The 15,602-nt window shown below is 41.5% G+C and overlaps 2 protein-coding genes across 7 annotated transcripts in view; one reads left to right on the top strand and one right to left on the bottom strand.

The window, feature by feature from the left end:
- mtmr7b (myotubularin related protein 7b) overlaps positions 1-4,578 on the bottom strand; it is an 80,682-nt gene extending 76,104 nt beyond the window's left edge. For 2 of the 3 annotated variants that reach the window (XM_078397873.1, XM_078397883.1), the window contains exon 1: positions 4,374-4,578. In XM_078397873.1, the coding sequence (XP_078253999.1) occupies positions 4,374-4,397 (24 nt within the window). In that variant the 5' untranslated portion in view covers positions 4,398-4,578. The remainder of the gene's footprint in view (positions 1-4,373) is intronic. The other variant, XM_078397852.1, reaches the window with a different exon arrangement.
- An 8,568-nt stretch (positions 4,579-13,146) lies between these two features.
- LOC144592787 (cationic amino acid transporter 2-like) overlaps positions 13,147-15,602 on the top strand; it is a 97,368-nt gene continuing 94,912 nt past the window's right edge. For 3 of the 4 annotated variants that reach the window (XM_078397827.1, XM_078397836.1, XM_078397808.1), the window contains exon 1: positions 13,147-13,238. The gene's annotated coding sequence lies outside the window, so the exon portion shown is untranslated. Of the gene's footprint in view, positions 13,239-13,986; positions 14,066-15,602 lie in introns of those variants that run through there. The other variant, XM_078397817.1, reaches the window with a different exon arrangement.

Raw genomic sequence — 15,602 nt, 5'->3', positions numbered from 1 at the left:
GTGGTTCCTTTACCTTGAGTTCCTTTATCAAATCTGGTTCATCACGTAGCACTAAATCCAAAATTGCCTTTTCCCTGAAAGGCTCTATACAAGCTGCTCTAAGAATCCATCTCAGAGGCACTCTGTAAATTCCCTTTCTTGGGGTTCAGTACCAACCTGATTTCCCAGTCTACTTGCATATTGAAATCTCCCATGATCCCCATAGCATTGCCTTTTTTTTACATGACAATTTTATCTCCTGATGTAACTTGTACCTGGTTATTTCCTGGTTACTGTTTGGGGGCCTGTAAATAACTCCCATTAGGTCTTTTTACCCTTATAATTTATCAGCTCTATCCACAATGACTCTACATCTTCTGATCCTATGTCACCCCTCACTAAGGACTGAATTTCATTCCTAACCAACAGAGGTACCCCACCCGCTCTGCCCACCTTTCTGTCATTCCGATATGACGTATAACCCTGAATATTCAGCACCCAGCTCCGATCCTCTTGCAGCCCGAGTTCATTGTGGCTCCATGGATTTACCCACTTTCCCGTGAAATTCAATAACTTTACAATCACTAAATTCCCTCCCATCAACATATTTGAGATCATCATGGATATGAAATGCAATGGGCCAAACACAAAAGAAACGCCCTGGCCACTAGACATGGTCAGAGGAAGGGTTATCTGAACTGAAAGACACACCTCCTGACCTCCTCAAAGTCTACTCATCTCTCACAAGGTGCAAGTCAAGGATGCAACAGAATACTCATGACATATCTGACTGGCAGCATCGCAGAAAAAAGTAATCTGTTAATCACTTGGCTCTCCGCTAAATCTATTTTCTCCCTCACTGGCACATATTTGATTCTGTCACATCATGCACTGCTTTTACCCTTTAAGTCATTCTTCTCAAACCTTCCACTCCTAATAGAACAAGGGCTGTGGGTTTACAAGTTCCATCCAAGTCACACATGAACATAACTTAGATATGCATCACCATTCATAATAAGCAAGTTAAAATTCTGGAACAGTCCATCTGACAGCATTGTTGGCCTAACTCCTGCAAATGTGCCAGTGAGGGAGAGGGGATCTTATAGAAAGATATAAAATTATAAAAGGACTGGACAAGCTAGATGCAGGAAATATCGAAGGGACGAATGTCCTCCTCCTGTACCTATTTTCTATGTTTCTATGTTTCTAAGTAGCTCAACACAACTTCTCTGGGGAATCAAAAGATGCGAGAGAAAATATTGGCGTTGCCTAAAGTTTACGTTTTTTTCTTTTAAAAAAATTAATATATTTCTCTTCCTGATTAAAGTCATTCACAAAAATACTTGTACTTTCATTTTTTTTAATACACCAAGTATAAAGTTTTAACAATACTTGCTGCAAGTATTGTTAAAACTTTATATTTGGTGTATTAAAAAATTGTTATACTTGGTGTATTAAAAAAAGTTGAATTTTATTAAAAACTACAGCTTTCTGGTAACGAGTTAATATGGGTGATGTCCAAGTGCTTCATGATGTCACACCATTCATCAAATAAAAGAAACTAGTAGAGTAAGGTCAAATTATCGAATTTGTAGTCTAGGTTACGTGTGACTAAGCATCATGTTCTCAAACGCACTCTCTCCATCTCAGGAAAAGGATCATATAAGAATAGAGTTTTATGAAATTCTTCTGCATCACCTCTCCTCTCCCCTCCAAGGCAATATAAATGAGTTCCAGGAGATTGCAGTGATTATGAAGCAAATTGTGTGATAACATTTCTAGTCTTTGCATACATACAAGTTCCTGGCAGGTATTCTCTCAGCTCCCTTTAGAATGCTTGTGGACTATGCACTTTGTACAATCTAGAAACATCTCACAGGGATCAGTAACCATAAATGGATCAGAAAGAAACTGTGATATCTAATTTACTTCCAGGCATTTCCATTTCCCAGTTTATTGAACTTAAACAGACTAATCGCAAGGAATCCAACTAGCCCTTTCATATATTAATATCACAATCAAATCTCCCAAATTTATGTTAATGGAGTAAGAAAATCCAAATCCTAGCTAAATGTGATTAGCATTGCCATTATTTGGCATTATTTTACAATAAGTGAGTTTGGTATCTTGACCGTGCATGCGCAGGTCATAGGTCACTTGAGCTAAACATTCTCGCCAGCAGAGCTGCTGTGTGTATACAGACCTGCGTTTCATCCATATTTTCCAGTTTTGCTTCTTTGAGGTAAGAAAATACTGCTTTCGAACCTATTAATTAGGTGTATTTATGGTTAATTTGTACAAGACTACAATGATTTGGAGGTTTAATTGCTCTATGCTTCGGTGAGTGAGCGAGATCGTGACGATTTTCTTTTGCATTGTAACTTGTACCAGTATGTAATGGACATGCTTACAGGACCCTATTTGAATTAACATATGATTGACTTTGTTATTCATTTTGTTTTATATTACTGGACAAAGTCATGCGCATTTGTGCAATTTTGGGCTGTGGGAGTAGCACGAATCACCTGAACAAGTGGATGCAGAATGTGTGTGACAGCCACAAACTGTCAATTTGCAACGGGAACCTGTTTCTGCCAACCTCCCTTCAAACTCTAGGGAAAAAAACTGTAGATGCTGGTTTAAATTGAAGGTAGACACAAAATGCTGGAGTAACTCAGCGGGTCAGGCAGCATCTCTGGAGAGAAGGAATGGGTGACGTTTCGGGTCGAGACTCTTCTTCAGACTGAAGAATAAGTGAGATACCGAACTCGCTTATTGTTCAGACTTCTGAAAAAGAGTCTCGACCCGAGACGTCACCCATTCCTTCTCTCCAGAGATGCTGCCTGACTCGTTGATTTATTCCAGCATTTTGTGTCTACCTTTGATTTAAACCAGCATCTACAGTTTTTTTTCCTAGAGTTTAAAGGGAGGTTGGCAGAAACAGGTTCCTGTTGCAAATTGACAGTTGTGGCTGTCACATACATTCTGCATCCACTTGTTCAGGTGATTCGTGCTACTCCCACAGCCCAAAATTACAGAAATGCACATGACTTTGCCCAGTAACATATAAAACAAAATAAATAACAAAGTCAATCATATGTTAATTCAAGTAGGGTCCTGTAAGCATGTCCATTACATACCGGTACAAGTTACAATGCAAAAAAAAAAACATCACGATCTCGCTCACTCACCGAAGCATAAAGCAATAAAACCTACAAAATCATCGTAGTTTTGTACAAATGAGCCATAATACACTTAATTAATAGTTTTGAAAGCAGTATTTTCTTACCTTGAAGAAGCAAAACTGGAAAATATGGATGAATCGCAGGTCTGTATACACCAGCATCTCAGCCGGTGAGAATGTTTAGCTCAAGTGACCTATGACCTGTGCATGCGCGGTCGAGCTACCGAACTGACTTATAGATCATAAATGATTAAAGTAGGTGATGCAAAAAAAAGGCTGAAAAGACACCATTGAATCCTCCCAGCAAGTCAGCAAGTGTTAATTATTTAGAATATTAGAATAAAGAGGTACTTGCATCCTTGGCTGCATTACAAAACATAAATCTGATACAATTTACAAACTGAGAATGATTGAACACACACAATAACACGCTCAAAATGACGAGTAAGGTGTTGTTTCTTTACCAGCTGCACTGTGGTACCAGTGGGAACAGAAATGGCTGTTGATATGTTTACATGACATCAAAGCAACAATTCAGAACCCCTATATAAAATTTACCATATTGTACACAGATTTGACTTGTACTGATTCTGAGGAATAACATTTAATTTTTTTTAATTTATCAGTATCATTCACAACTTTCCCTTGTTTCTAACACTTTACTTACAAATGAGCCTATTACAGATTTTAAATAGGACATTAAAGCTGCTTATTTCAAGGATTATAATTAATCAATTTAATGCACTGCCTTCCTCAAAAAAAGCTTTAAAAAACATCCTTGCCTTGTGACAGGTTTTAATCAAATAAATCTAAAAAGACTTCCCAGTAAAAATCACAGTTTCAGATCGAAGGAACAAATTATTATCCAATGGTCTGTGAGAACACAGGAACAGGAATAGCCCTGTGATTTTATTGGAAATCTAAACTGTACAATCGTTTTTGCTTGAGGGTCCATTAATCCTTTAAAGCTTCTCAAAACATCACATGCTGCTCTTGGAACGGGTTTTTTTAATAATCCTTCGAAGATTTTTTTTTAATCCAATATAATTCCACGCATGCACCTGAATGGATAAAAATGCAATTATTTTTTTTTAAAACACATCCCAATCCAAAATGTAACAATTTGCAAGGTCAAAATAAGACATGCTAATGTCATCTGTAATAACACGACATCAATGATGCGAGTGGCATCTTGATCATCTGCCTTTACCTTTGGGGTTCTGATGTACTCCATCCCTTCTCTGAAAAAACCCCCAATCTGTGTACAATGCAATTGCAGTTCCTATTTATCCGGAGCGAAGCAAAAACGGGACGGACTTCACTGCAAAGATTATGCTTATTTTCCTGGACCGACACAAGACAAATGTCTTAGTTTCCATCAATGAATGGATGCTCCTGGTGCTGCTGCAGCGAGGTTGTACTCGCCCAACAGGCTCTGCGCATTGGTTTCCTCCGGGTCCTACCGCACACCGCTCACTTTCTTGACATCTTAATTCGGTTTATTCTCTTGGAAAATGGAACCACGAAACAAATTGACTCTGATTTATTTTTTGGAGTTCGCATAATTTTACTCCAAATACTATGGCAGTGTGGTTGTTATCCTTTAGGAGAAGATCACAAAGAAAAATATAACAAACGGAACAGATACAGGTGATGCGTAGGAAGGAACAGCAGGTGGTGGTTTACACCGAAGACAGACACAAAGTGCTGGAGTAACTCAGCGGGACAGGCAGCATCTGAAGAGCCTGAAGAAGGGTCTCGACCGGAAACGTCACCCATTCCTCTCTCCAGAGATGCTGCCTGCCTGCTGACTTACTCCAGCACTTTGTGTCTATCAACAAGTATAAGTTATTTGGCCCTTCTCATGTCAGATCATCAACCCTAAGTAGCATTTTCTTGCGATCTCTCTATTCCCTTTGATGTTTCTTGTGGCGGGAAGCTGTATTTCCTTCCTTAAAAATGTTTAGCAATTAAACCCTTTACAACCCTCTGTGATAGCCAATTCTATATGTTCATTGCCAATGAATAAATACATTTCTCCTCAACTCTGTACAAAATTTTTGTTCCCTTTAGACTGAGACTGTGAACCCTTCATTTTAGATACCTCAGGGAAATATTTTCCCCAAATCCAATCCATCTATTCCTGTCAAAATTTTGTAAACTGCAGTTAGGTCTCCCCTCACTCTTCCAGGCTTTAGTAAACACAAACTTAATGGAAGTAATCTCTCCTTATTTGGCAGTCCAAACTCCCAAAAAATCAGTCTGGTAACAGCTAAGGAGAGCAAAACTGTATGACTGCTCTAAATCTGAGCTGACCAGGGCCCTGTCCTAGTGCATCAGTCACTGAAAGGAAGCATGCAGGTACAGCAGGCAGTGAAGAAAGCCAATGGAATGTTGGCCTTCATAACAAGAGGAGTTGAGTATAGGAGCAAAGAGGTCCTTCTGCAGTTGTACAGGGCCCTAGTGAGACCGCACCTGGAGTACTGTGTGCAGTTTTGGTCTCCAAATTTGAGGAAGGATATTCTTGCTATTGAGGGCGTGCAGCGTAGGTTTACTAGGTTAATTCCCGGAATGGCGGGACTATCATATGTTGAAAGACTGGAGCGACTAGGCTTGTATACACTGGAATTTAGAAGGATGAGAGGAGATCTTATCGAAACGTATAAGATTATTAATGGGTTGGACATGTTAGAGGCAGGAAACATGTTCCCAATGTTGGGGGAGTCCAGAACAAGGGGCCACAGTTTAAGAATAAGGGGTAGGTCATTTAGAACTGAGATGAGGAAAAACTTTTTCAGTCAGAGAGTTGTGAATCTGTGGAATTCTCTGCCTGAGAAGGCAGTGGAGGCCAATTTTCTGAATGCATTTAAGAGAGAGCTAGATAGAGCTCTTAAGGATAGCGGAGTCAGGGGGTATGGGGAAAAGGCAGGAACGGGGTACTGATTGAGAATGATCAGCCATGATCACATTGAATGGCGGTGCTGGCTCGAAGGGCCAAATGGTCGGTCTGTCTGTCTGTCTGTCTGTCTGTCTGTCTGTCTGTCTGTCTGTCTGTCTGTCTGTCTGTCTGTCTGTCTGTCTGTCTATCTATCTATCTATCTATCTATCTATCTATCTATCTATCTATCTATCCTCCTGGCCACTGTTCTCCAATCTTCTTGCCGTGAAACCATTTGCCTTCTTAACTGCTTGCTTCACCTCCATGATTATTTTCAGTGACAGTTGAACAACATCTATTTGAATATGAAGACCCCTTAATAATATGCTACTTTGCTATTTGTCCTGTCAAAGTGAATAACTTCACATTTATTCATATTGTACTGCATGTGCCATGTTTTTGCAACTTGATCAGTCTGTCTAAGTCTTGAAACCTCTTTGCATCCTCCTCCCCATTTATAATCCCACTCAGTTTATTGTCATTGGAAAGTTTCAATATAATATATTTTGGTTCACTTATCCAAATAATTGGTACATTATGAATAGATTGAGTTCCAAGCACTGATTATTGTAGTATCCGACCTGTTACCATCTGCCATCCAGTAAAAATTGCATTAATACCTGCAATCTGTTTCCCGTTTAACAATAAATTTTGATGACATTCAATACCAGACATCTTAATTTGTCACACTATCCTTTTTATTTGGAACTTCGTCAAAAAATTTCTAAAAATCCAAGTACATAATATCCACTAGCTCTCCCAAATTTATTCTACTATTTATTCTCAAGAATCTCCAGTGAGTTTTGTGCTGGCCCTTGTTCTAGTGCATCAGTGGTGGAGGGAATGAATATTTAGGATGCTTGACTGGATGCCAATCAAGCAATCAGTTTTGCCTGGATGATGTAGAAACAAAGAACTGCAGACGCCGGTTCATACCAAAGATAGAAATAAGTGGCTCAGGCAGCATTTCTAGAGAAACAGGATGGGTGATGTTTTGGGTCGGGACCCTTCGTCATCCTATGTTTTAATGGACACACCATACAAAAGAAGTGGGCAGCAAAGCCAATTTGAAGAAGGGCTCCAATCCAAAACAACACCTATCCTTTTTCTCCAGAGAAGCTGCCATACCCACTGAGTTACTCCAGCACTTTGTTACTTCCTTTGCCTGGGTGATGTTCAGCTTCTTAAGTTGCTGGAACTGCACGCATCTGGGCAAGTGGTGTTGTATGTATAGAGTCTGTGAGTTTATGGGTTTCCTCTGGGAGCTACAGTTTTCTCCCACATCCCATAGATAAGCAGGTTGGTAGGTTAATTAACTGCTGTAGATTCCCTCTAGTTTATCAATAAGTAGTAAAAATAGAGGTGAGTTGAGGGCAATGTGAAGAGACTAACATACAATTTATGTAGGATTAGTGTGAAAAGACTAACAGAGACTCAGTGACTAAAATGCTACGTTGGCTCTTGATTATGATGCAATTACAATTTAGGTTGATCATTCTGGAGAGGATGTATGGAAAATAAGGAACTCAGTAGCTTCCGTTCTCTCCCCTCCCCCAGCAAATCAGTTTTGATTGCTAGCTCTTATAGTCACCTCATCTCTTAAAGCACTGCATTTAGTTTAGAGACACATCATGGAAACAGGCCCTGCAGCCCACCGAGACCATGCCGACCAGCGATCTCCGTACACTACCATTATCCTACACACTAGGAACAATTTACAATCTTTACTGAAGGCAATTAACCTACAACCCTGTACGTCTTTGGAGTGTGGGAGGAAACCGGAGTACCTAGGGAAAACCCACACGATCATGGGGAGAACGTACAAATTCCGTACAGCCAGCATCCGTGGTCAGGATCGAACCCGGGTCTTTGGTGCTGTGAGGCAACAACTCTACCACTGTGCCACCGTTCCCACCGTTTCTTATTCAAACTGAACTGTCAATATAAAAATGAGATAATCATATAAAGAAGAATCATTTTGAGAAAAATTATAAAGGAAATAAGAAATACATTGCAGCCATCCTCCTAGAGGCAGTATAAACAATGTCAGCACCTACAACATTTTCACAATCTAATAATTTTATGCCAATAAAGTAAGACTACAATTTTTCTGGTAAGTTCATAAGTCATGGCAAAATAATGTAGCCTTATGTGCATGTTATAAAAGTGAGAGTTAATATTTTTGAGCAAATTTTTTTGAGCATAATTTTTGAGCAATTTTTTTTAGCATAATCTTTGAGCAAAATATCATATTTTTAAAATATATATTGATCTACATTTTGTGGATGAAATGAAGTGAGCTTCCCAAGAATTTCAGGGAAAGAATGTTTTCATAGAAGATATATGGTTGTCGAGCTACTTGCCATTGACTGTTTTTGGTCATGGTTCTTCCTCTCCAAACGAATTTGCAGCTCAGGTCCTAGGTCTACAGATCCATTGAATAGACTTTTACCAATAACAATCCACCATCCAAGGTTGGGCCCTAGGTGGATTGTTGTTGGAATGGGGTGCGGAAGAGTGAGTTATTGACTGTGGATGCAGTCAGAGCCAGGAGTTGGGTTGTTGATCGTGCAAGGTGTGGAGAGAGGAGGAGTGGAGAAAACGATTAGAGAATTGGGAAGAGATTGGTGGGTTGGATTGGACATCAGTGAGGTGATTGGTAGGAGGGGTAATTTAGGGACCAGGTTTTTGACAAAGGACAGGTGATGGTGTGGTTGGGAATTGGTTGAGCAGTCAGGGAGGTATGAGGGGGTATTTGATGTGGGCCACCAAGCATGATGTCGGATTAGGATCTTGGTTGTGGTCGTGTTTGGGGAATGGAGGGGAGATTGGTTGGAGATTAATACTGCAGAGGGTGGTTCTCAGGATATGGAGCAAGTGTGGAATGTATCAATGTGGAGCTCATGTTCAGTGCTGTACTATAAAGACCTGGTTATTTTGAATAGGGCTGACACTGATCAATTCTAGAACAATGTCATCTAATTTCCCTTTTACATTTTCCAATTATCATTCCAAGTGGAAAGTAGAAAGGACCATTGCACAGGGAATGACAAAATGCTGCCCACCTGGCAGTTATCACTCATGCCTGGTAATGACCAGCTGAATTTCTGAAATGGTATGAAATAATTCAGAGTGGTCACCATTGTATTTCATTGCGCGGTAAGTTTAGTTTCAACCACAGAGCACCGAAATTTACATTATTGTTGGAAATAATTCCTAACCCATTGTTTCCCTTAGATTGTAATTTATTTAATATGGTGCAAGTTCAGGAGTAATTTCCTTTGTCAAACAGTTTAATTCATAAACACTGACAGGAGATTGTTCTATTCAATGTCTGGATTGAAAAAATCACAAAATATATAACAAAGATAAATTTATTTCATTACATACAAGGAGTGCAGAACAAAATGAAACAATTAAAGCTGCAGAGCTTTAACATCTACATTAAACATCAACATTTTATATGAAGCATGAAAATCTATTGAATAAAGTCCTCAAATGCAGTAAGGTGAGTATAAACTCTTCCAAGTTATATAATTTCAAACTTAGTCGAACATACCTAATTGCCAATGATTTAATTTGTTGAACATGTTGCAGCATGAAAGGAGACAAAGTGCTGGAGTAACTCGATACTTGAAATGTCACCTATCCATGTTCTCCTGAGATGTTACCTGACTGGCTGTGTAACTACAGCATTTTGTGTTCTTATGTGTATGAACCAGTATCTGCAATTCTTTGTTTTTACATGTTGCAGCATGCCTTTTTTTGCACTATTCCAGTTTGGGTCTCAGGCAATCTATTTTGAATTGTATTCATTTTCAATTACCCCTGCATCATAATTAAATAAATAAATTGCAACCTGCGGAAACAATGGCTTAGAAATAAATTGTATTAATTTTCCTGGGCTATGAGCTAGTAGGCAGGTTGTGCCCTTTCTTTGTGCACAAGAAAGGCGGCAAAAAATCATGATTAAGCTGAATTTCAATAGCAGGAGAGAAAACAGCCGTGGCTTTCCAGCAGTAATCAGGCAAATGAACTGTCCTCTCACCAGCTAGAGTGCAGTCCTGATCTCTCATCTACCTCATTGGAGACCTTTGAACTATCTTTAATTACATTTTATCAGACTCTATCTTGTACTAAATGTTGTACCCCTTATCCTTTATCTGCACACTGTGGACGACTTGAGATGGTACATATCTAGGCTTTTCTTTAATTGGATAGCAACCAACAAAAAGCTTTTCACTGTACCTTGGGTACAAGAATAAACTAAACTAAACTTGTGTGGTGTAGACAGTAAAACCATTCATGGGAAAAAATTGATTGCTGTAAAGTACGTAGAACATGTATAATAGATTAAAATTGGAGCAGCCTTCTTTTAGAAGGTTTTTGCAAAATTAATTTCCCTTACTAAAAATTGTAAATTAACCTCTTACAAATTATACATGCATACCTTAGGTTTCTTTCTCTTCTCAGGAGACATATTGTTTAATTCATGGTGAGTTTGTGGCCTCCTGAACTCTCACTATTTTCGTCATCAGCAATCCATTAAATGGAGGCTGATCACGATGGGCCAGAAATGACTGTGCAGTCTTATCCTGGAGCCTTTAACTTAATCACAGAAGGTTCAGACACTTTAATACAGGTCAGCCACAAACTGCCTGTGGGTTGCTTCCCTTTCATTCTTTTTCTTTCTTTTTTCCGCTTTGAGGGCAGTGGATTTCTTCTCAGATTGGCCACAGCTTGATGGAAGATGTGGAGCCATTGAGACCACTTGATGGCTTGTTCTTGTCAGCTTGTGATGACTATATGTTTTTTCTCGATTATGTTTCTTGATTTCCACAATCAGTGAAAACATGTTGTAACAGTTTTCCAAATGAGAATTCTGCATGTTGGATTCCAAGCTGAATCTGACATTCAAGGTGAGAACTTTCAGAAAACTAGCAATTGAGATAGCAGAAGAACATAATTATCTTCAAAGTAATATAAAATAATTTAACTTGAAGGACTGACTTTGAGGATCTTTCTATAGGCTAGTCTTGCATTTCCAGCTTGCTTTTCTTGGTTGACCAGGTTAGTGTGTACTTTGAAATTCAAACTGGTTTCTCTGTTTTTCTAAACACATAGCGCTGGAGGAAATCAGCGGCCCTCGACCAAAAGAAGGGGCTCGACCCGAAACGTTACCCATTCCTTCTCTCCAGAGATGCAGCCTGTCCCGCTGAGTTTCTCCAGCTTTTTGTGTCTATACACAGGGTTACTTACAATGGAAGAACCAGGGATATTGTTAGCCATTTCCTCCACAGATGTTGCTGACCCGCTGAATTTCTCCAATGCTTTTGTGTTTTGTCCAGGGTTCCAGCATCTGCAGTTTCTTGTGTCTTCGTTCTAAGTTTTAAAGGACGCACCGTACAAAAGTGGAAAGCGGGGCCAGTCTGAAGAATTCAGCCCCGAAACGTCGCCTATCCAGGTTCTCCAGAAATGCTTCCTGTCCCGCTGAGTTACTCTAGCTTTTTTGTGTCTATCTTCGGTTTAAATCAGCATCTGCAGTTCCTTCCTTCACACGTCGCCTGTCCATGCTGTGTAGAGATATAATATAAGAAGATAACTGCAGATGCTGGTACAAATCGAAGGTATTTATTCACAAAATGCTGGAGTAACTCAGCAGGTCAGGCAGCATCTCTGGAGAGAAGGAATGGGTGATGTTTCGGTCGAGACCCTTCTTCAGACTGGTGTAGAGATGCTGCCCGACCCACTGAGCTGCTCCAGCATTTTGTGTGTGTGTGTGTGTGTGTGTCAGGGCCGTCTTAACGCATGGGCCTGATGGGCACTTGCCCGGGGCCCCACGAGCATAGGGGCCCCATGCTGATCTGTGTATGTTAAGTGACTTGCAATAAATAAATACTACTTTAAAAATGTAGGTTCAATAAGTGCTTTTTTCGCAACATTTTCGGTCCCTAAGTGCTTCTCACAGCGATCTGTTTCGCAACAATTAGCTCCCTAAGTGCTTTGCTTTTCCATCCCTAAGTGCTTCTCACAGCGATCTGTAAGTGCCTTTTGCAACAATGTAGCACCCTAAGTCCATCGCTAAGTGCTTTTCGGTAAGTGCTTTTCGCCGGCACGACAGGGGGGGGGGGGGCTGGTAGGGAAAGGGGGGTGGGGGAGAATAACGGTAGGGGCCCCAGTACACTGCCTTGCCCGGGGGCCCATAATGCTGTAAAAACGGCCCTGGTGTGTGTTTTTGCTTTTAGGGCCAATAGCATCCAGTTTTGGTTGGGGAGGGGGGGGGGTGTGGAATGAGGGGGGGGGTGTGGAATGATGGTGGGTGGTGTGTGGAATGAAGGTAGGGGGGTGTGGAATGAGGGTAGGGGGTGTGGAATGAGGGTAGGGGGGTGGAATGAAGGTAGTGGGGGTGTGGAATGAGGGTAGGGGGTGTGGAATGAAGGTGGGAGGGGTGTGGAATGAGGGTGGGGGGGTGTGGAATGAGGGTAGAGGGGGGGTGTGGAATGAGGGTAGGGGGTGTGGAATGAGGGTAGGGGGTGTGGAATGAGGGTAGGGGGTATGGAATGAGGGTAGGGGGTGTGGAATGAGGGTAGGGTTGTGGAATGAGGGTAGGGGGTGTGGAATGAAGGTGGGGGGTGTGGAATGAGGGTGGGGGGTGTGGAATGAGGGTAGAGGGGGGGGGTGTGGAATGAGGGTAGGGGGTGTGGAATGAGGGTGGGGGGTGTGGAATGAGGGTAGGGGGGTGTGGAATGAGGGTAGGGGGGGGTGGAATGAGGGTAGGGGGTGTGGAATGATTGTAGGGGGGTGAAGATCATAATAATCCAACAAATAAATTCGCCCTTGGAAATGTGAAGTCTCTTTCTTTCAGCGAAGCGCTGCCACACACGGATACCGTGTGCATCCAGGTCAGCTTTGGGCAGTGGGTTTGCAATGGCTCAGCCCCGGGAGCGCGCGGGGCGGGTCGGGGCCGCGCCTGGTGGGTGGCGCGCGTGGTGGGGGGCGCGCCCGCGGTCCCGGGGCTACTGCAGCGAGAGTGTGCACGTGGCCGAGCTCCCAGACTTATATCTGGCAGCGAGCGCACTGCCCACCCCGGACACTCGCCTAGCGCTGCAACGCCCGTGACTCCCTTCTGTGCTGCAGGTGACACGTTTTACTTTTCTTTTAAATATATAAAGTTCCTCGCGAGTGCATGGAAATGCTGCGCAAAAAGGCTTTATTCTTGTTTGCAAATAGATCTATTTTTCTCCCCCCCCCCCAAATAGCTCTAGATTACTTGGTGAGGGAAATGTGACTTTGGTTAGTGCCGAGCCCTCCAGAGGCAAGAGTGTATGTTTACATCTAGGTCTTAAAACGTTTGGCACTGCTGGACAAAAACGAACTATGTGACAAGTGGGTCATTACAGTCAGTACTGACTGTCCTGGAGTTAGGGTGACAATGAATGCATTTCAAGCCAGTTAAGTTCACTCTTATCCCACAGCCTGGTAACTCGTCGCATTTTCACAAATGGACATCGGGCTGCAAGTGAAACCTTGGATGCAGCGAGCTCGTGTTCAGTGCGTCCAAAGGAATTAATTCGATTATTTTTGTATTGCCCAAGGGCGTCGCGACAAGTTCGTCCCAAATTTCACATTCAAGTGTGTTCATGTGTTGTTAAAAATAAGTTTCCGGCTCTTTTCTCCTACCTTGTTGTTCCCCTCGAATACTAATTCGTGATTGGCAGATGTGGGTGGGTGGGAGTGAGAGGAATACTTTTTTCTGAGTCTGCACTTGCACAGAAAACTAAGCAAGGGCCCATTGGAATTGCTCATTCCTATCATTTCTTCCCGGAGTGCACTGTAAGTAACAGCATCGATCTTTTATCAGGAGAAGGACTGGCGGGGGAGAGAAAAAAAGGAGACAATTGGGACTCTGCATCACATTATGCACACTCTTGGCCAATTTCAAGTGTTTCTGTTCTGGTGTTAAGGTGAGCAGCCGATGGAATATGCCAGCCCACTGGCTATTTATCCCAACAGTGGGGCTTTAAAGCTTCATGTTGGCAAACAGACTTTTTGGTGCATCCATTTTGCTTAATCAGTATGGTTGTCTCAAGTTTAGAATGGACATGAGGAGGAATTTCTTTAGCCAGAGAGGGTGGTGAATCTGCAATTTGTTGCTGCAGATAGCTGTGGACCCCATGGTATTTTTGATAGGGTAGACGGTGATTAGTACGGGGGTCAAAGGCTATGGGGCGAAGACAGGAGAATGAGGTTGAGGGGGGTTAATAGATCAGCCATGATCAAATGGTGAAGTAGGCTTGATGGAACGAATGGCCAGATGTCTTGTGGTCATTAGCTGTGGCGGCAATTTGGGGGAAGTTGACAGGGAAGAAGTCACACTTTTTACTTTGAATTGATTGCTGTAAAGTACTTAGACAATGTATAATAGATTAAAATTGGAGCAGCCTTCTTTTAGAAAGTTTTTGCAAAATTCATTTCCCTTACTAAAAATTGTAAATTAACCTCTGTACAAATTATACATGCATACCTTAGGTTTATTTCTCTTCTCAGGAGACATATTGTTTAATTCATGGTGAGTTTGTGGCCTCTTGACCTCTCACTAGTTTTGTCATCAGCAATCTATTAAATGGAGGCTGATCAAGATGGGCCAGAAGTGACTGTGCAGTCTTATCCTGGAGCCCTTAACAATCACAGAAGGTTCAGACACTTTAATACAGGTCAGCCACAAACTGCCTGTGGGTTGCTTCCCTTTCATTCTTTTTCTTTCTTTTTTCCGCTTTGAGGGCAGTGGATTTCTTCTCAGATTGGCCACAACTTGATGGAAGATGTGGAGCCATTGAGGCCACTTGATAGCTTGCCCTTGTCAGCTTGTGATGACCATATGTTTTTTCTCGATTGTGTTTCTTGATTTCCACAATCAGTGAAAACATGTTGTAACAGTTTTCCAAATGAGAATTCTGCATGTTGGATTCCAAGCTGAATCTGACATTCAAGGTGAGCACTTTCAGAAAGCTAGCAATTGAGATAGCAGAAGAACATAATTGTCTTCAATATCTGTTCAAGTGATTTTTGGCATGAGTAAAACCCAAATCTGAAATAACGCCCAAGTCTTCTTGATGTCAAGTGAAGACTTTAGGTTATGCTAAGCTGATGCAAAAATATCAGATAGGGACTGAAGATCATTCTTCCTCTGTGCAAGGATGGCACAGTCTGGCACATGAATAGGCGACCTTTCAGTAATGATCAGTCAGGGAAGAAGTCACACTTTTTACTTTGAAGAACCCTTCACAGTACTTTGCCCTCCTCAGTTCCATAGCCATGTCAAAAAAATAGATGACAAGATCTCAAAGTACATGTTACACCATTCAATGATCATGATTATCACATGTACCTAGGTACAGTGAAATGCCATAACCAAAATGTTTAATAAACACAGGAAAAGTGCTATGCGAACAAAACATAACTGCCTATAAATAGTGGAGTACAAGGATTGTACAGTAACAG

The sequence above is a fragment of the Rhinoraja longicauda genome, chromosome 1 (assembly GCF_053455715.1).
Source record: "Rhinoraja longicauda isolate Sanriku21f chromosome 1, sRhiLon1.1, whole genome shotgun sequence".
In the NCBI taxonomy this organism is placed as follows: Eukaryota; Metazoa; Chordata; class Chondrichthyes; order Rajiformes; family Arhynchobatidae; genus Rhinoraja; species Rhinoraja longicauda.
This window is presented reverse-complemented; position numbering and strand designations above follow the sequence as displayed.